The sequence below is a fragment of the Bombina bombina genome, chromosome 5 (assembly GCF_027579735.1).
Source record: "Bombina bombina isolate aBomBom1 chromosome 5, aBomBom1.pri, whole genome shotgun sequence".
In the NCBI taxonomy this organism is placed as follows: Eukaryota; Metazoa; Chordata; class Amphibia; order Anura; family Bombinatoridae; genus Bombina; species Bombina bombina.
In genome coordinates, this window is record NC_069503.1 from 270,398,720 (window position 1) to 270,421,510 (window position 22,791).

Genomic DNA, 22,791 nt, shown 5'->3' on the forward strand with positions numbered 1-22,791 from the left:
TTTCATGTCCCTTTAAAAGGATACTAGAGTCAACATTAAACTTTCATGATTCAGATAGAACAATTTTAAACAACTTTCCAATGTACTTGTATTATCACGCTATACCAGCAGTCTTTGCAACAATGTTTGTAGCAATATTATACATTGTTGTAAACACTGCTGGTATAGCATGCTTAAGAAAAGACGTGCACACTACTGAGCTCCTATGAGTCTACCGAGATTTGCTCTTTAACAAAGGATACCAAAAGAATGAAGCATAGTTGATAACAGAAATATATTGGAAAGTGTTTTTTGTAATGGAATGAACTGTCTGAATCATGAAAGTTACATTTTGACGTTAGCGTTCCATTAATTCTAACCCCTTTTATATCAAAATAAACAACCATTGTTGCATATAAATAGAAAAGTTTGATTATACTGAGGCTCATAATAGCATATGAATAGCATATGAAATTTGTAGTAAAGTGGCATTTATAATGTGTTATAGTTACTTAATATGCAGATATAGGTTATCACAATGTATTTAGATATTCTTTATAAAACTAACTTTACATATATATAGGCTGCTTGTGCTGTTTTCAGGTATCCAAACACTAGAATGTTGTGGTCTCTGATATACCTTGTACATTCCTTTAATGTAGTAAATGAAACTGTTCTGAAAAAGAAAATTATTGTAGACTCTGCTATTTTTAAAAGATTCATTCTTAACGGCACAAGTGGCATTTTCTGGCAGTTTTGTAGCCAGGAAACATTAGTCAACTTGGAAAAATCTGTATGAAAAGCATAAAAGTACAAAAATGAGGCTGAAACATAAATGAATTTACATGTGAAAGCCTAAACAAAATATATATTCCTAGTCAATGAACTAATTGTATTCTTATGCCATTATTCATAATTTACTCAGTAAAGATAACGATGACATTTGTAGTATTTACAATTTACTCCACAAATAATACAGCGCTGCTGTACACTTCTTTCATTTTAACCACTGGAAGTCTTGTGTGGTATAAAATGTATAAAGTTTCCTAGTTTCTTAATTTGGTTACATCCTCTAGATCATTTCCAAATATTTTGTTTTTACGATTACCGAAATGTACTATTGTATTTTGTCTTAATTTGGTAAAATCCACTTGTTTAACCGTTTACAGAATACTTGCAAGTTTTTGAAATAAGCACTAATTAAGCAGAAACAAACACTAAAACACTACGGCACTATTAATACTACAGGTAAACAATACAAAATATTGTGTTACATTCCACTTTGTCTGGCTTAGAGAGATTTAAGGGACTCCCACATGTCCCAATTCATGCTGCCGAAACAAATTTGAACATCAATGTAAAAAAATAGTCTGATATTTAGCACAGCTCTATATTCAGCACATATCAAATGCATTACCAATTTTGAAGCTAGCCCAGCTCTCTAAAATGCTTAGCAAGATGAGACGAGCATCTACACAGTTTCTAAAGCTGGGCTGAGTGAGCTCTTGTATATGAATTTACACAAAATGGTGGGCACTGGGTGGAGATAATTAACATTTTCTATGACAAAGTCTTCATTCTAAATGTTCTAAAAATCAACAACAACAAAAAATGAATGATGCATTTTAATGGATAGCCTGAGTGGGAAACGTAGTGTCCTGTTAATATTGAACTTTATTAGCAGTACAGAAATATTCTCAAACACTTAGAGACATTGAAAATTTTGCAGTTAGAAAGTTTAGCGCCGGTAGTAAGAAAAAAAAACAACATAATACAGACTTCAATGGACAAATTCATGGGAAATACAAGAGATAAACTTTACAACTGCAATATAATCTAGACCAAAGTGAGTACCATATGATTATTTCTGCTGCTTTCAATTAGTACATCTGAAAGGCACAGCATAGATACAAAAAAATAAATCAGTGAGTCAACACTGTAATTTAATTTGTCAAAGCATGACGCTGCAGATAGTTGCATCATCAGTTGTTGGTAAGAATACCTATTACTGTATGTTGTTTGAATCCAAGGAATTAATCCTTGATGTTGTAGATCAAGGTACAGAGATTTCTGTACAATATAAAATAAAATCATTTAATCCATTGCTGTCCAGTACTAACATTTCCAGCAAAAACACTTTGCAGAATATGTGTCTTATATGCTTACAATTCATTGTGCATTCCTATCTTAAGTAAATCTTTTTAATCCTGCAAAATATATGGTTAACCTCCAAAAAACATACACGCTAAAGATAGCAGTTAGTTCTCTAAACCATTTCTGCAGTTACCAATATCAATATTCTATGTACACTTTATTTTTTAAATATATATAATCTTAGTCAAATGCCTTCAGAATTGACTCTTCATCTTGTTTTATTAACACAAACGGGAGTCCAATAACGTGGCATGCAAATTTGAATGTTCACTAATTAACCATCTTGTTAAGAATTTGACAAAATAAGTTGCTATGTAATTTTTTTTTTTTACATATGTACATAAAGCATATGTCTTCAAAATATGAAAACAATGGTGTTTTTAATGTTTTGTGGTGTGGTTTTTTTATGATGTCATGCTAAATTTGTAGTATGTTGTTATCTATGCAGGTGATACTGGATGAACATGCTTTCAACTTAAGTTACCAGAGTGGTTACATGCATTAAAATAAATTGGTTCTGACATAATTAATGGCTAATGTCAGTAAACTGATAACCCTATCTAATGTGTTTGTGAATTTATCACTGGTGTTTCAAAAGATATTCATCATGCATAAAAATAGCCTCTCTTAATAGAGTCCATATGAGTTGTTTTTTTTGTTCTTGGAAACAGAGCAACTGTACTTGATAGTTAAAGACACTTCTCAAAAGGCCAGAGAGAAGACTCAATAAACAATGTTTATGAGGTCCTTTAGTGTTTGATAACGAAGAAGTGGTTGAGCAGTTAAGCATTGCGTGTAGATGTGGCGCTTCCACGGATTAGAATATCTTTGTTGCTGATGAAGCCAAGTGTTAGTGATGTGCTCAGATAGAGGTCTCCCAAAGCTGCAACAAACAAAAAGTAATGACAATGTATTCTGATATAACAGGTTAATAGTATGGGATGAAAGACACATTGTATGAAAGTGATGATAGATGTTTATTTTAAATAAAAAAGGGGCAACATATATATATTTCTACAAAAATGTAATACAAAAACAGCAAATACATTTTACTTGCCCCTTAAAGGGACAGTCAACAATATCATTTTTTATTGTTTTAAAAGATAATCCCTTTATTACCCATTCCCCAGTTTTGCATAACCAACAGGGTTTTTTCCCTGTTGTGTTTGCCATGTGCTGCTGGCAGCCATTTTACTCACCTCTCTTCCTGACTATGGTGCATTGTGGGGGATGCTGCTCAATTCCTGCACTTCCTTTTATGGCCAGACTGGTGTGCATCATCCATGTGAGACAGGATGCAGTCTCAGAATTGTGATGTCATCACTTATTATTTAAAGGGCCTCTGTTCAGTATGCTTTGCCTTTGCGTTGTCTCAGGCCTGTTTGTGAGAGTTCCTGTGTATTACCTGGCTGCCTGACGTCCTTCCTGGTTCCTGATCCCTAGCTTGTTCCTGACTCTGCTGTTTGCCTTGCTCCTGACTTGGCTCGTCTGACTATTCGCTTTGGCTCCTGACTCGGCTCGTCTGACTACCAGCTTTGGTTTTGATTCCTGGCTTTTTATTTGACTTGTGGACTTTTTATTATTTTTTGCTATTAATTAAAGTGTGATTATTTTTGCACTTCTCGTCTCAGTCTGATTCCTGGCACCCTGACACCAACACAGTGATATTAATACACAGTATATTAATATGACAATGTTGGTTGTGCAAAGCTGGGGAATGAGTAGTAAAGGCGTTATCTATTATTTTAAACAATAACAATTTTAGTGTAGACTGTCTCTTTAATGGAAATATGAAACTTAAAACCCTGTGCTAAGTGCAAAACAATTTGCAAATTTAAGAATAAAAAAAGTTATGTATATTTTGTCTTGAAAAAAAAAGGTTTTTCTTATCAAATTACAAAAAAACCCATGGAATATTACAGTATTAGGGCAGCTGCAGTATGCACGGTGTATATATAGATATATATAGCTATATATATATAGTGTGACAAAGGAAAGAGTTGCTTGCACACAAATAATATCTATACATTATCTATAAATATTTATGGACTTTTTTGTTCATAATTTTTTTAAATTGCTCCTATTGTATTAATTTGTTTCATCTGCTTTATGTATTTTGTATGCTGATTCAATGTCATTGCATATCCCTATTCATGTACCCAGTGCTACAGAATTTGATGACACTTTACACCCCAATACTGTCTGCAAGTGATTTTACAACTTTCTAGATAATATAAATCTATATTTTTATCTACTACAAATTAAAAACTAATAATGACATTTACATGCAGCAATTTGTTTTTATATTATTATAAACAGTTATATTGTGACATCAAGCTTAAATATTGAAGTATCAATTATTGTCTGGAAATGGCAAATAACAATAGGTAGTTTATGGCTCTTATTCAAAGCCTGACTTAAAATTCAGAAATAAAATCCAGCTGATATATACACAGCTCTTCGGCTGGTGCGGAAAATGTTGCAGGCAACTATATTGGCTTAGAAAGTTATTCAAAAAGCAAGCAAAAGCACAAACACACTTGAATTCTCTCTGCTCATAAGAGCTCAGGAGCGTGCACATGTCTTATGTACTCTATGGCAGCAGTGTTTTGCAACATTATTTGTAGTTGTGTTCTACAAGGTTGCAAGACATGTCTCTTAAATAGAGGATTATGATGATTTAGCTGTCCAAGGTCCTGACGACAAGTGTGAAAGCTATGCTGTGACATTGGTTTAACCCCTTAATGACCGAGGACGTGCAGGGTACGTCCTCAGAAAAAAGGCAGTTAACGCCTGAGGACGTACTCTGCACGTCCTCGGTGTGGAAAGCAGCTGGAAGCGATCCTGCTCGCTTCCAGCTGCTTTCCGGTTATTGCAGTGATGCCTCGATATGGAGGCATCCTGCAATAACCTTTTACGGCCATCCGTTGCAGAGAGAGCCACTCTGTGGCCCTCTCTTCACCGGAGATCGGTTGGCTTACTGCGTTGGTGGGTGGGAGCCGGTGTGGGAGGTGGGTGGCGGCCATCGATGGCCCTGGTCATGTGGAGGGGGGCGGGATGGTGGGCGGGGAAGTCCGGGTGGAGCGCGCAGGCACGCGCACGAGGGGGCGGGGGCGGGCACGTGCACGGGGAGGGAGCGGGTGGGAACCGCTACACTACAGAAAAAATGTGTCCCAAAACAAAATAAAAGTGGGACATTTAATGTAAAAAAAAAAAACCCTTAGGTGTCATTTAGGTGGTGGGGGTTGGTCCGTGGGGGGGGGGGGGGAGCTACACTACAGAAAAAAAAAAACAAAAAAAAAAAAACATTTGATTGTGCAAACTGGGTACTGGCAGACAGCTGCCAGTACCCAAGATGGCCCCCAATAAGGCTGAGGGGGAGGCTTAGAGAGCTGTTTTGGGGGGTTCAGAGAGGTTGGGGGTTAAGGGGGGATCCTAAACACAGCATATGCAAATATGCTTTTTTTTTCTTTAAAAGACTTTCTGCCAGTACTTAAGATGGCGGGGACAATTGTGGGGTGGGGGAGGGAAGGGAGCTGTTTGGGAGTGATCAGGGGGTGGGATGTGTCAGGTGGGAGGCTGATCTCTACACTAAAGCTAAAATTAACCCTGCAAGCTCCCTACAAACTACCTAATTAACCCCTTCACTGCTAGCCATAATACACGTGTGATGCGCAGCAGCATTTAGCGACTTTCTAATTACCAAAAAGCAACGCCAAAGTCATATATGTCTGCTATTTCTGAACAAAGGGCATCCCAGAGAAGCATTTACAACCATTTGTGCCATAATTGCACAAGCTATTTGTAAATAATTTCAGTGAGAAACCTAAAATTGTGAAAAAATTAAAGTTTTTTTTAATTTGATCGCATTTGGCGGTGAAATGGTGGCATGAAATATACCAAAATGGGCCTAGAAGAATACTTGGGGTTGTCTACTACACTACACTAAAGCTAAAATTAACCCTAGAAGCTCCCTACATGCTCCCTAATTAACCCCTTCACTGCTGGGCATAATACACGTATTGTGCGCAGTGGCATTTAGCAGCCTTCTAATTACCAAAAAGCAAAGCCAAAGCCACATATGTCTGCTATTTCTGAACAAAGGGGATCCCAGAGAAGCATTTACAACCATTTATGCTATAATTGCATAAGTTGTTTGTAAATAATTTCAGTGAGAAACCTAAAGTTTGTGAAAAAATTTGTGAAAAAGTGAACAATTTTTTTTATTTGATCGCATTTGGCGGTGAAATAGTGGCATGAAATATAGCAAAATGGGCCTAGATGAATACTTTGGGATGCCTTCTAAAAAAATATATACATGTCAAGGGATATTCAGGGATATTCAGGGATTCCTGAAAGTTATTAGTGTTCCAATGTAACTAGCGCTAATTTTGAAAAAAAGTGATTTGGAAATAGCAAAGTGCTACTTGTATTTATGGCCCTATAACTTGCAAAAAAAGCAAACAACATGTAAACATTGGGTATTTCTAAACTCAGGACAAAATTTAGAAACTATTTAGCATGGGTGTTTTTTGGTGGTTGTAGATGTGTAACAGATTTTGGGGGTCAAAGTTAGAAAAAGTGTGTTTTTTTCCATTTTTTCCTCATATTTTATAATGTTTTTTATAGTAAATGATAAGATATGATGAAAATAATGATATCTTTTGAAAGTCCATTTAATGGCGAGAAAAACGGTATATAATATGTGTGGGTACAGTAAATGAGTAAGAGGAAAATTACAGCTAAACACAAACACCGCAAAAATGTAAAAATAGCCTTGGTCCCAAACGGACAGAAAATGGAAAAGTGCTGCGGTCATTAAGGGGTTAAAGACAATTTAAAAAGTATTCACAACAATGTTCAATCTTCCTGTAAATAATACTTAATTCTATGTAGTTCAATTTATAATTACAAATAATGATTGTGTTAATCAGATTCATTATGTTGTGTAACATTTTAATTATTTGACAACCTTAAAATTCTTCCATGTTTAATTCAAAACTTGAGCATGTAATGTAGTAACACTGCAAGTCTATGTGTTTAACACTGGCAAACTGGCTAAACACATAGTTAAACTACCACTTGGGTGCTGCAGAGAAATGCTGGCTCTGAGTGGACAAGGATGGTAACCCAATTAGCAGCAGGAGCCAATAAGCTAGAACAAGTGACTGCTGCTGGGCCACCGTCTGTTTCTTCGGGTAACCAGCAGATGCATCTCCTGAGCAGTACTTTATTTATGTGTTTGCATGGGTTAAACATATAGACTTGCAGCATCTCTAATGCTTAAATTACGTGCCCTTATGAATTAGAGCATTCATTTTTTTTAGAATGGCACTTTAAAAAGTGAGTATACCTAATGCTATTATTGTTACATTGGTTTAAAGACTAAACTTTGCAGCAAAAGTTGTTTTTTATGAGAACCTATGAGAACCACATGTCCACTTCATGTTATATTACAAACAATTACTGAAGGAAGAGGAAACTGACTGGTGCACATGAGCATACACATAATATTACATTCTTTTAAACAATGACTGAATAAACAATAGTTACAACAACAAAAACTAATAATGTTCCATACCCTTGCACTTTGTTTACTGGGTTTTGTCTCTTCATCAGGAAGTGGAGGCATAGGGTATGGGTACTTCCTACTAGAAGCAATTGATCCAGTAGATGAAGATGGTGACTTGGCAGGTGACAATGTCCTGGTAGAGGCAAAATAACAGTATAGAGTCAACACGTTACTACATTCTGTACTGAGCTTAGTTGTACATTTATGTCAAGGATATAGACACAGGAGAAAGTTGCATTAACTTTAGTCAGTTAAGACCATCAACAGTAGTTGTGTTTGTAAAATGCATGCACACTTCTCTACATTAAATTATCTTTGTCATGCAAAAATGTACAAATAACAAAATGTATAAAGTATTTGTAAAGATCGAATAAGTGGCGCAATTTTGTGAAATTCCAGCGAAATGCATAACGCCTGGATTTATACATTTTACCTAAAAGGACTTGTAATTATCAATAACATACAACATGACATATTAAATAACACTCAGCAACATTAAAAGAAGCAAAACGGGCCAATAGTTTTAAGTATGTATTTGAACCAACAGTGTAAAAAATATCAAAGGACATTAAAGTCAATCATGTTATTTATGCGGGGTGCATATTAGCGATTACGTGCTGCATTAGAAAAAAATGTATATAAATGACATATATATAATAACCCCTTAGCCAGTGAACCATTTAACACCACTGTACTGAGCTGTTTTCGAGCTTTTAGATGTAGCTCACATTTAAAGGGACATTAAACCCCCCAAAAATTATTTCATAATTTAGATAGATAATACAATTTTAAACAACATTCCAATTTACTTATTTTATCTAATTTGCTTATTTCTTTTGTTAAAGAAATAGCAATGCACATGGATGAGACAATCACACAAAGCATATATGTGCAGCCACCAATCAGCAGCTAGTGAGCCTATCTTGATATGCTTTTCAGCAAAGGATATCAAGATAATAAAGCAAATTAGATAATAGAAGTAAATAATAAAGTTGCCTAAAATTGCATACTCTTTCTAAATCATGAAAGAAAAAAAGTGGGTTTCATGTCCCTTTAAGGACTAAGGGAAGTATTTTTTTCAGTGAGAAATCCACACAAACTATATAGTTTTTGTTTTGTTTTTATAGCAGACCCATCAGATTTAAACCTTACCATTATTGTATGTATATATCATGACATCTGAGAAATCTACAAACAAAAAGTGTGAACAAATACATATTTTTATTAAAACTTAAAAAAAAAGGTTGTAAACAACACTGATTTTTTTATTTTTTATTTTTTTATAAAATCTATAGTAAAAAGGAGAGGTTTTCCTGATATAAATAAGCGATTTTGGGAATATTTATATAACTTTAATCTGCACATAGGGGTCTAATGAACCTCTACTCATAAAGGCACACTAATAACCTGGTAATTATAACCTATATAGCAGTGATGGCAAACCTTAGTACTGTTTCAGAACTACATTTCCCATGATGCTTAGGAACTCTGCAGTCTAGTCATGCACCATGGGAAATGTAGCTCTGAAACATCTGGAGTGCCAAGGTTCACCGTCACTGCTATATAGGGACTTGGAAGAGCCTATTATAAGCACCTAGACACCCATCACTACAAAATGCTTTTGTTATTTTTTCTTAAAGAGATCCTTAAACTTTATGCCCTAAAACACACGCTACTATTACTATGACAGAGCAGGCAACTGCCTTTTAAAGGGTGTTTCTGGGCCTTAAGGGAGCTATTGTTATTTATTTATAAAGTGCCAACAGATTCTGCAGTGCTGTTTATGGGTGCAAAGATAAAAGACACCAGACAAAGTTTAACAAATACAGGGGGAACTTACAATCTAGATGGGCAGGAGGGTGAGAAACAGGAGGTAGGGACTGCAATGGTGAGAATGATGTTAGTGTGGAGTTAGATGAGTGCAGCTATTAGGCAAGTGGAATTCATTTGTTACTGATTTGGAGATAGGTTTCCCTGAACAAAAAGGTCTTTAGGAAGCGTTTAAAGGAGGAAAGGTTAGGGGAGAGTCTCACAGCTCTAGGAAGTGCATTCCAGATGGTTGGTGCCGCACAAGAGAAGTCCTGTAGCCTAGCATGGGAGGAGGTGATGGTACAAAATGCGAGGAGCAGGTCATTGTTGGGTATTAGGGGCAGGCTGGAGTATATTTGTCATGAGTGAGGACAGGTAGGGGGGGGGGCTGCGTTGGTGAGGGCTTTGTAGGTCAGGGTGAGAATTTTGAATTTAATTCTGTTGTAAATGGGGAGCCAGTGAAGGGACTCACAGAGAGGTGCAGCAGATACAGAGCGACAGGAGAGGTGGATTAGCCTAGCAAAGGCATTTAGAATGGATTGCAGAGGGGAGAGGCGGGAGAGAGGGAGGCCAGCTAGTAGGTTATTGCAGTAGTCAAGTCGTGAAAGATAATCAGTCACTGATGTGAGAAAGAACAGAAGGAGAGAGTGGATAGGTAGATCAGGGGTGGATAGGTAGATCTGAGTATCATCAGCATAGAGGTAATAGTTGAAGCCATAGCTACTGATAAGTTTACCCAGTGAGGAAGTATAAATAGAGAAGAGTAGAGGACCCAGAACAGAGCCTTGAGGTAGCTGAGATTTAGGGGTTTTTATACTCACCTCCATCCAGCAGTCCAGCACCTCTAGGTTTCTGGGGCTTTCCCCAGTGGTGAAGCAGCCCAGCACTTCCTGGTTTAACCATATTATCCTGGTAATACTGAACTGCTTGCCACCTCATAAAGGCTCAAATGCAGTGGAAGCTGTGATGAGCTTCTTAAATGGTCATATTACTCAAAACAATTACATGCTCTAATCTGTATGGGCATGTAATGTTAGAGATATCGACCCTGCTCTACTGTGTGTTTAACCCTGCAGTAAAAACACACAGTAGATATTCTGCTAGGGACACACGGTGCACTACTGGTCCCAAGCAGAAACCGCCGCCCACCTAATAAGCAGGACTTGTCACACGACTCAGATGTGCAACTAGCACTGCTGATTGGATGAGCAGCAGGTTCTGCTGAAGGCCAGCAGTGCACCACATGTCCCAAGCAGCCCATCTATAGTATGTTAAACCCCTTTGCGGTTGGTTAAACACACAGTACAGCAGGGTCGATAGTAATACAATGTCATGCTCTAACAGGCAAGAGTATGTCATGTTTCCACTATTATGGCTCTTTAAGGCCCCCACCCCCCAGAAAACCAACATGCGGTTGTCATCAGCACTAAAGACATTGAGAGTTTGGCGACCATGTGTCATTGGCACTTAAAGGGTTAAAGTCAAGTAAATTTGTTAGTACAAATTAAAAATAATTCAGTGATACACAGGGCAAAATGGCTGATATGATACCTGTTCTGATCTCCTTTATTGTAGCATATTTTGAGGTAAATGTACATGAACTTGTACTCTGACTTAAACAATCACTGTGTATCATGTTGTTAGGTTAATGTTACTTTACTTAATTATGATGGAGGTTTTTCAGAAGAGTAGAATAAGCACCATTTTCAGATATATGTTTGTAGAAAAAAACTACAAAATAAATAAGTTTTACTTTTATTTTATGGGATAATTATATTTTGCATCGATTATTCATTTAAATGGACATTTCCACATATATCATAGAAACACAGAAATTTTCCGGCACTCCAGTGAGTAAGATAAAAGTTCTTTATTGGTTCAATGCAGTAAAAACACAGAAATGAGCGGTAGCCCTGATAAAAACAAAGAGGACAAGGGGAACCAAGAGCCCCTGAGACATCATACGCGTGTTATGCCGCTAGGGCACTTGTTCGCTGATAGGGAAATGGGGCTGGTATACTCTATATATAGATTTAAACAACCAATTGGAAAACATCCTGGTTTAATTAAATTAACCCCTATAGTCCCTTGCACAATTCATTAATGTATATACACACATAACACATTTGCTATGCCAAAAATTGTCTTGAAGATGGACCCGCTCCGCGCCAGATGGATGAAGATAGAAGATGCCGTCTGGATGAAGACTTCTGCCCGTCTGGAGGACCACTTTGCCCGGCTTCGATGAAGACTTCTCCCGGCATCGTTAAAGACTTCCGCCCGGTTGAGTAAAGACGTCTCCCGGTAAGGTGATCTTCAAGGGGTTAGTGTTAGGTTTCTTTAAGGGGGGATTGGGTGGGTTTTAGAGTAGGGTTGGTTGTGTGGGTGGTGGGTTTAAATGTTGGGGGGGTTTGTAAAAATGTTTACAGGTAAAAGAGCTGATTACTTTGGGGCAATGTCCCTCAAAAGGCCCTTTTAAGGGCTATTTGTAATTTAGTGTAGGGTAGGGCTTTTTTTATTTTGTGGGTGCTTTTTTATTTTGTTAGGGGGGATTAGATAAGGTGTAATTAGTTTAAAAATCTTGTAATTTGTTTATTATTTTCTGTAATTTAGTGTTTTGTTTTTTTGTACTTTAGATAATTTTATTTAATTGTATTTAATTTATGGAATTAATTTAATTATAGTGTAGTGTTAGGTGTAATTGTAACTTAGGTTAGGTTTTATTTTACAGGTACTTTTGTATTTATGTTAACTAGGTAGTTTATTATATAGATAATAACTATTTAGTAACTATTCTACCTAGTTATAATAAATACAAACTTGCCTGTAAAATAAAAATAAACACTAAACTAGCTACAATGTAACTATTAGTTATATTGTAGCTAGCTTAGGGTTTATTTTATAGGTATTTAGTTTTCAATAGGAATAATTTAGTTAATGATAGGAATATTTATTTAGATTTATTTTAATTATATTTAAGTTAGTGGGTGTTAGGGTTAGGGTTAGACTTAGATTTAGGGGTTAATATGTTTATTATAGTTGTGGCAACGTTGGTGCGGCAGATTAGGGGTTAATAAATGTAGGTAGGTGTCGGCGATGTTAGGGACGGCAAATTAGGGGTTAATAATATTTAACTAATGTTTGCGAGGCGGGAGTGCGGCGGTGAACACCTGAGGAAGGGGCGTGGCCCTAAACCTAGTAGTGGTAACGTATACACAGAGTCTGGCCAGGCAAGTGTTTGCAGTTTCTCTCGCTCTTCATTTATCAGAGTATTATATGATTTTTAGTTTTTTAAAAGGTTTTTATACTTGTGATTTAATACTGCATATTTGTATGTTGTAAATTTGTATATTGTATGAAAGTGGGGACAATAGTGCTCCATTTCATCTCAAAAACTTTAATTTGCCCTCCGTTGTGCAAATATATTTTTAACCTATGTGTTAGGACTATATACAATAGCAACATTTAATACTATTGCTTTGTGACTAGGTATATGTTATATCTTTTTAAATGTTCTAAGACATGGTCTGTCAGTAAAATAAAGTGTTTTTTCTACACATTGTGTATTTCTAGTTTATATTTGCTGTATACAGCGCTGTTTATATACTCTCATATATATATATATAGTTAGACACACACACATATACAGTATCTCACATAAGTAAGTACACCCCTCACATTTTTGCAAATATTTTATTATATCTTTTAATGTGACAACACTGAAGAAATGACACTTTGTTACAATGTAAAGCAGTGAGTGTACAGCCTGTATAACTGTAAATTTGCTGTCCCCTCAAAATAACTCAACACAAAGCCATTAATGTCTAAACCGTTGGCAACAAAAGTGATTACACACCTAAGTGGAAATGTCAAAATTGGGCCCAAAGAGTCAATATTTTGTGTGGCCACCATTCTTTTTCAGCACTTCCTTAACCCTCTTCGGCATGGAGTTCACCAAAGCTTCACCGGTTGCCACTGGAGTCCTCTTCCACTCCTCCATGACGACATCACACAGCTGGTGGATGTTAGAGACCTTGCACTCCCCCACCTTCTGTTTGAGGATGCCCCACAGATACTCAATAGGGCTTAGCTCTGGAGACATGCTAGGCCAGTCCATCACCTTTACCCTCAGCTTCTTTAGCAAGGCAGTGGTTGTCTTGGAGGTGTGTTTGGGGTCGTTATCATGTTGGAATACTGCCCTGCAGCCAGGTCTCCAAAGTGAGGGGATCATGTTCTGCTTCTGTATGACACAGAACATGTTGGCATTCATGGTTCCCTCAATGAACTGTAGCTCCCCAGTGCCGGAAGCACTCATGCAGGCCCAGACCATGACACTCCCACCACCATGCTTGACTGTAGGCAAGACACACCTGGTTGCCGCCACACACACGCTTGACACCATCTGAACCAAATAAGTTTATCTTGGTCTCATCAGACCACAGGACATGGTTCTAGTAATCCATGTCCTTAGTCTGCTTGTCTTCTGCAAACTGTTTGCGGGCTTTCTTGTGCATCATCTTTAGAAGAGGCTTCCTTTTGGGACGACAGCCATGCAGGCCAATTTGTTGCAGTGTGCGGCGTATGGTCTGAGCACTGACAGGCTGACCCTCCACTCCTTCAACCTCTGCAGCAATGCTGGCAGCACTCATACATCTATTTCCCAAAGACAACCTCTGGATATGACGTTGAGCACATGCACTCAACTTTTTTGGTAGACCATGGCGTTCTGAGTGGATCCTGTCCTGGTCTTGCCCACCTTGCTGCAGCTCAGTCAGGGTCTTGGCAATCTTCTTATAGTCTAGGCCATCTTTATGTAGAGCAACAATTCTTTTTTTCAGATCCTAAGAGAGTTCTTTGCCATGAAGTGCCATGTTGAACTTTCAGTGACCAGTATTAGAGAGTGTGAGAGCGATAACACCAAATTTAACACACCTTCTCCCCATTCACACCTGAGACCTTGTAACACTAACAAGTCACATGACACCGGGGAGGGAAAATGGCTAATTGGGCCCAATTTGGACATTTCCACTTAGGGGTGTACTCACTTTTGTTGCCAACGGTTTAGACATTAATGGCTGGGTGTTGAGTTATTTTGAGGGGACAGCAAATTTACACTGTTATACAGGCTGTACACTCATTACTTTACATTGTAGCAAAGTGTCATTTCTTCAGTGTTGTCACATGAAAAGATATAGTAAAATATTTACAAAAATGTGAGGGGTGGACTCACTTTTGTGAGATACTGTATGTGTATGTGTATATATATATATATATATATATATATATATATACATATATATATTTATATAAATATATCTATATATATATATATGTATAGATATATACAGATATATATAGGAATATCTATTTATAAATGCTTAAAACATATTCCCCTATGTGAAGAACATTGGAATGTGAAATATTTACAGCAAATACATAAAGTTAAAAACTTTAATATACATAAACATATACATAAAGTTAAAACTAAATATGAATATTGCATGAATATGATTTTTCATCTACTTGACTGCTATATATGTCTACATGTATGTATGTGTATATATTTCTGTAAATGCATATATACACATAATAATACATTATATATATATATATACACACACATCTTTAGACAAGACTTCTCCAGACTGGCTCCCATGTTATAGAACTCTCTGCCTCGCTGTACAAGACTCTACCCTAGATTTGAAAGCTTCAAGTGCTTCCTAAAGACTCTATTACTATTCAGGGATGCCTACAACCTACACTAACCTTCCTATCTCCACTGCTATCCCCTGAACCCCTTAGCATGTAAGCCTATGAGCTCAGCTGTTTGTAGTTCATCGTCATAGGAGCCGACTTCAAAAGCGCAACTCTCGGCAGGGCCCTCTACCCATTTGATCCCTGTAAATCTTATCTTGTATACCCTATGTTTATAGCGCTGCATAATCTGTTGGCACTCTACAAATACCTGATAATAATAATAATATGTATTTGTATGTATCTCTATGTTAAAGTGGCAGTAAACCTAGCAAATAATGTTATATAATTCTGCACATAGTGCAGAATTATATAACATAAGCTTAGCGCCAGCTTTCTAAAGCAAAGGATTAGAGAGATATTTTATAATGAAAAACATAATTTATGCTTACCTGATAAATTTATTTCTCTTGTAGTGTATCCAGTCCACAGATCATCCATTACTTGTGGGATATTCTCCTTCCCAACAGGAAGTTGCAAGAGGATCACCCACAGCAGAGCTGCTATATAGCTCCTCCCCTCACTGCCATATCCAGTCATTCGACCGAAACAAGACGAGAAAGGAGAAACCATAGGGTGCAGTGGTGACTGTAGTTTAATTAAAATTTAGACCTGCCTTAAAAGGACAGGGCGGGCCGTGGACTGAATACCCTACAAGAGAAATAAATTTATCAGGTAAGCATAAATTATGTTTTCTCTTGTTAAGTGTATCCAGTCCACGGATCATCCATTACTTGTGGGATACCAATACCAAAGCTAAAGTACACGGATGATGGGAGGGACAAGGCAGGAACTTAAATGGAAGGAACCACTGCCTGTAGAACCTTTCTCCCAAAAACAGCCTCCGAAGAAGCAAAAGTGTCAAATTTGTAAAATTTTGAAAAGGTGTGAAGCGAAGACCAAGTCGCAGCCTTGCAAATATGTTCAACAGAGGCCTCATTTTTAAAGGCTCAGGTGGAAGCCACAGCTCTAGTAGAATGAGCTGTAATCCTTTCAGGGAGCTGCTGTCCAGCAGTCTCATAGGCTAAGCGTATTATGCTCCGAAGCCAAAAGGAGAGAGAGGTTGCCGAAGCTTTTTGACCTCTCCTCTGTCCAGAGTAAACGACAAACAGGGCAGATGTTTGACGAAAATCTTTAGTAGCCTGTAAGTAAAACTTCAAGGCACGGACTACGTCCAGATTATGCAAAAGACGTTCCTTCTTTGAAGAAGGATTAGGACACAATGATGGAACAACAATCTCTTGATTGATATTCCTGTTAGAAACCACCTTAGGTACAAACCCAGGTTTGGTACACAGAACTACCTTGTCTGAATGAAAAATCAGATAAGGAGAATCACAATGTAAGGCAGATAACTCAGAGACTCTTCGAGCCGAGGAAATAGCCATCAAAAACAGAACTTTCCAAGATAAAAGTTTAATATCAATGGAATGAAGGGGTTCAAACGGAACTCCCTGAAGAACTTTAAGAACCAAGTTTAAGCTCCACGGGGGAGCAACAGTTTTAAACACAGGCTTAATCCTAACCAAAGCCTGACAAAATGCCTGGACGTCTGGAACTTCTGCCAGACGCTTGTGCAAAATAATAGACAGAGCAGAGATCTGTCCTTTTAAAGAACTAGCTGATAAGCCTTTGTCCAAACCCTCTTGGAAAAAGGACAATATCCTAGGAATACTAACCTTACTCCATGAGTAACCCTTGGATTCACACCAATAAAGATATTTACGCCATATCTTATAGAATCAAGCGTTCAATCTCCATGCAGTTAGTCTCAGAGAAATTAGATTTGGATGATTGAAAGGACCTTGTATTAGAAGGTCCTGCCTCAGAGGCAGAGTCCATGGTGGAAGAGATGACATGTCCACTAGGTCTGCATACCAGGTCCTGCATGGCCACGCAGGCGCTATCAGAATCACCGATGCTCTCTCCTTTTTTTTATTTTTTTTTTTTATAAATTTTTATTGATTTTTCAAACAACAAAAAAAAAGAATTACAGCTTCCATGATCCATAACGGATCTAATCTGCTAAACAGAGAAAATACATCAAAAGTATGATATCACAGTATCATCCAGTGGGATACATTGGTTCCACTGGGTCTCATTAAATATTTGCAATATTTGCCAAGAGAAGGAGAAGAAAAAAAAAAAAAAAAAAAAGGGAGGGAGGGAAAAGGGGGGGGGGGAGGAAAAGGAAAACAGGGGGAAAAATTAATTAGTTCTCCCCCCTCTCCCCGTTCGTTAGTCCATTGCCCATGATCTGGGTAATCTTCCTGTCTGTATCTGATGTTGGAACCATTCAGACCTCTTAAAAGCTGACAATATTTGCCTCTGGCTAATTCTAGAAAGGGATAGAATCATCTCCTTCCATTTGTTAAAAAATTGTCGAAGTTGTTTGTTTTTAAAATTTTTTATATTATGCTGATCCAGTAATATTTGATATTGGGCTTTTCTAAGAAATTCGGACAACTTGAGATCACCTCTACTCTTCCAGTTAGAGAGGATCACGTTTCTCCCTACCAATATCATGGCATTCAGAAATTTGTGGTTGGCTCCCGGTTTACTACTATTATATTGAAACAGAAGGAATATCTCAAGTTGTGAAAACCTTGTCTGGACTCCCATAACCTTATTGCACCAAAAATTAACTTTGTACCAGAATTGTCTCACTTTAGGGCATTCCCAGAAACAATGAGCTAAATCTGCCCTTTCTTGTCTACATTTGGGACACTCCCCAGATGTTATATCGCCCCTCCATAGAGCTATTCGAGCCGGGGGCAAATATTCCACATTCAGTAATCTGGTATGCGATTCCCACCAAGTGACTAGAGTTGTTGCTTTCATTGCCAGTCTGACACTATCGGCTATCCGTTCTTTCCCTATTAGGGGGAACATTTTATTCCATTTCCTAATTAGTCCCTCCATATGGGCTTCCCCTTGAATGTTCATTAGCATTTTATATACTCTTGAAATTTTTTTAGCCCCCTCGGAGTAAGCGTAAATTACACTACTAACTTCCCCCTTGTCTAATCCGATCCCTGTTTCATTTCTTAGGTCTTCAATCCAATGTCTAACTTGTAAGTAGGCATAAAAGGATGACCTTTCTAAATTATATTTGCCTTTCAATTCCTCGAAGGATCTAACTACCAATTGGTTTTCCTGACACAATTGACCTAATGAGTAGAGTCCTGCCTGTGCCCATCTGGAAAAAAACGATATGTTTAAACCTGGTGGGAAGCTTGGATTCCCTGTAAGTGGGAGGAAAACAGATTTACGAAAATTGCTCTACCCTCCGGATCATTGTAAACTGATAAGATTTGGTAGTTTAAATTCTTGTTGAGCAATATAGCTAACCCTCTTTTCCTCTGGCTATAAGGTGTACATATAACCTCCCCTACCCATTTAGTTTGTAATTTAGCAGCTTCTACCAGAGGTAGATGCGTTTCCTGAATAAACGCTAAATCCGGTTTATGGGAACCATCATTAATTTCCTCTTAATGGGTGAGGAGATTCCTCCTATATTGCAAGACAACAGATTCAATCTATTCATCTATATTTACCATTATCTTTCCATCTACAATCAACAGCATCTTGGAGAGAGAGGGTGGGCGACGCTGGGAGTGAGAGAAAAGAAGAAAAAAAAAAAAAAAAAAAAAAGGAGACCCCAACTCTTGACAAGATTAGCCAGTCCCATGTCCCGGCGATCTGATTATCCATATTACAAAACCTATATTTCACGATCAAAATTCTAATCTCATTAATCCAAATCAAGCATTGTTGGGGGAGCTGCCCTCCCCCAATGATACTAGCCCCCCTTCCCAACATAGTTAGATACATAAACATCAGGGGAAAAAGAGGAGGGCTGAGGCATGCATTAAAAAACAACAACTTAACCAAAATAACCTTTTTGGCTTTTTGACCACCTTCCATCTCATAATACCACATTTCCGCCTAGGGTATTCACTAACTCCACTATACTCCATTTTTCTGACAATAGGCCTTGATCTCTTCAACTTTTGAAAAAGTAAGCATGGCGCCATCCCTCTCCAGTACAATTTTGGCCGGATACAGCAATCTATCCTTCAAATTCCCATTGATTAATCTGGAGCAGTATGGCGCCATTTCCCTCCTCCTTGCCTGTGTTTCTGTGGAGAAGTCCTGGAACAATAGCAATCTTGTCTGGCCTACCTTAATCCCCCCATTCTTGCGATAGAGTCGTAAGATGTGGAACTTATCCTGGTAGTTTAAAAACGTAATTATAACTGGTCTGGGTCTCTGTGTGACCGTAGAATTTTCACGTATTGGCCCTATTCTATGTGCTCTCTCCACAGGGATCACCAGATTCTCTATCTGACTGCCAACCATTTGAGGGAGTGTGGTAGAGGCAAATTTTAGGAGATCCGCATATTCCGCAGATTCAGGAAGCCCAATAACCCTAAGGTTATTGCGCCGTGACCTGTCTTCTAGGTCTTCTAGCTTGGCTTGTAGTGTATGTATGATCTTTTCTTGCGTCTCATTTATAGCTTCTTGGGTAGAGAGCTTATCCTCTACATCTGAAACTCTTGTTTCTAGTTCTGTGAGCCTGGAGGAGAATTGCTTAACTTCTGTTGATAGGTTGCTTATCTCTTGTTTTAAGGCGTTGAACTGAGGCATAAATAACTCAGACATTTGATTCAGTAGTGTTGCAGTATCAATACTGCTCAGGCTTAAGTCGCTGCAAGTCTCCGGCTCGCTAGGCTTAGTTTTTTTATCCTTATGTTTGGGTGGCATCGCGGGTGAATTAGCTTTAGAGTGGGACATGTATTTGTCCATGAGTGGGGGAACAAAAAATACTTGTTTCCAGTGACGTGAAGAGAGAAAGATATTGAAGTGAATCTATCGGGTGTGAAGGAGAAACCAATTACGGGTAAAGTGAGTGGGCAGTGAAAGTGTGAGGATAGGGGTAGGGGTGGAAAGAGTGATCTAAGAGGGGGAAAACACACTAAAGAAGCCCCCAAAACCGACCCAGGTGTATGTACAAGTGTGGTTATAGCGCGTTACCACCCAAAATCGGGACCTCAGAATCAGGACTACCTAAAACACTTAGCCCAAGTATTCCAGCGAATTGTCTGCCACTTAACTTAGTTTTAGCAGCGTGGTCTGATAACTGCAACCGTAAATATTACAGTGTATCTCTCACTACCTCTAATAAGTTTTAGACTCCTAAGTTTTTAAATGATGGTAATTGAGCTTTCTATTCCTAGATTAATAACATGACAGGATAGTTCTCTAACTAAACAAACTCAGTCTTAATTGGTTACCTGTCTAGCAGAGCTACTTATAACATTATCATATATCTCTATTTGCTTTAGACTATTTAAAGTTTAGGCCTTTGATCATTTAGCCGCTATTTAGGCTTCTGGCCAGACTCCAATTTTTATGGGGTTTTCCTTAGGATCACTGTGTCAATATGCAGACTGTCCTCCTAATAAGTTACACATATCAACACCAGCCTAATCCTAACATAAATAAAATAGAACCATAAGCTACCGATATCTGTCTCCTGCAAAGCCTGTAAGAAGATTAATTTGTAAATAGAGCATATATCAACAATATCCTTTTAAATAAAAAATTCCACTATCAATTAACTTCAAAAGGAAGTAGAGGAAAAAAACAGAAGGCACACACAAAGAGACAACTTAGTAATCAGCACAGCTATAGCTATTATATAGCAAAACCCCTTTGTTGGGCCTGGGTCGCTGTATCCAAGCACTGGGTCTCACACCCAATTACTGGCCAGCATTTATTCACTTGGAAGAGTTTGTCATTAAATCCAGAGTTACTTCTCTTAATAACACTGTATACCCAAGTTTATCAGTATGTCTTTTCCTGGCAGGGTTATAATTAATCCCCTGCTTATCCTCTCTCCAGCTGGAGAAACTTGAGATATAACCTGTCCAGTCTGTGTCCACCAAAAATACTTTAGTCTCCAGGCGATATTCAGTGTATGCACTGCCAAGGTTTCAAATATAGAACAAGACTGTCATTTTATTTTAAGAGGTTCAAACATAATATGCGGCCCAATACCGTTGCTTGCAAGAGCAGACGTTCCTCAGAAGATATCACAATTCAAAACGACCTTACCGGCCTCTCTCACTATATTTGCTGCCAAGCAAAATCCACCTGTAGTGTCCCGTCATGCGAGATGTATATTGTCAGATTGCGGTCCCTTCCTCCCAGAAAAAGGGCCTCTTTTTTTTTTTTTTACTTTACTCTTTTTAAACTTGTTCCCACCTCTTAAGCTCTGGCCCCACAATAATAATAAGTACAGGCCTGTTAATTTTTATCGGGGTTTATTCAAGAGACCTGTTATGTCCTAACTCCTCATGTATATCTGGACATAAGTCTCTGAACAATGTAAGGCACAAAGCTAGTTCAGCATGTAACTCACCGCTTGATGGGAACCTCCAGCGGCTCACTTTCTGTTGTCTCCCAGGGGCCACTGTCTGCTCGTGTAACTGTAGGCGCCTGTCTTCAGCGTGTTTCAGCACACTCCTCCGGCGTCTCTCAATGTCCCGGCTCACTTCCGCTCCGGTATGTCTCACTCCGCTGTAGTTCCGGCATCACATGCAGCAGGTACTCGCCTTGACAGCAGGAGAGACTTGACTCTAGACGTCTTAGTCACACACGGCACCCCGTCGAGACCTCGAGTATCTCTGTGCATCCGTGGCCCACAGGTAAGACTCCCGGGAGCCCGTACACTCGCACCACCTGCGGGACCGCTCCTCCGACACAATACTTCACTAGCTCCTCGGCGACCTCACAAATATGAACTTCAGGCCACTTGATACGTCTCAGCTTCCCGGTATCGCACCGGTACTCTTCCTCAGGCCAGGGTATGAACCTAGGCGGGCTCTTCTGTATTCTTCTGTCGTTATGCCCTCACCGACAGGGCCAGTAGGTATGGGTGGCTTCCCAGCGACGTCCTGCTGCTTCCGGACCCCTACCAAGCTGGGTCAAGGAAAATAGTCGCTCAGGTTGCTGGAAGTTAGCTCTTTCCCATAGAGCGTCGTGCTAGCATTCCCTCTGCTAGCTCCACCCTCACCGGAAGCCCCGACCGATGCTCTCTCCTGTTTGATTTTGGCAATCAGTCGAGGGAGCAGAGGAAACGGTGGAAACACATAGGCCAGGTTGAAGAACCAAGGAGCTGCTAGAGCATCTATCAGCGTTGCTCCCGGGTCCCTGGACCTGGATCCGTAACAAGGAAGCTTGGCGTTCTGGCGAGACGCCATGAGATCCAGTTCTGGTTTGCCCCAACGATCGACCAGTTGAGCAAACACCTCCGGATGGAGTTCCCACTCCCCCGGATGAAAAGTCTGACGACTTAGAAAATCCGCCTCCCAGTTCTCTACGCCTGGGATGTGGATCGCTGACAGGTGGCAAGAGTGAGATTCTGCCCAGCGAATTATCTTTGAGACTTCTAACATCGCTAGGGAACTCCTGGTTCCCCCTTGATGGTTGATGTAAGCCACAGTCGTGATGTCCGA

The 22,791-nt window shown here is 38.8% G+C and overlaps 1 protein-coding gene across 1 annotated transcript in view; it reads right to left on the reverse strand.

Moving 5' to 3' along the window:
* Positions 1-1,586: 1,586 nt before the first annotated feature.
* ADAM22 (ADAM metallopeptidase domain 22) overlaps positions 1,587-22,791 on the reverse strand; it is a 707,952-nt gene continuing 686,747 nt past the window's right edge. Inside the window, 2 exon segments of the mRNA XM_053713991.1 lie at positions 1,587-3,016; positions 7,715-7,838. Of these exon segments, the coding sequence (XP_053569966.1) occupies positions 2,996-3,016; positions 7,715-7,838 (145 nt within the window). The 3' untranslated portion in view covers positions 1,587-2,995.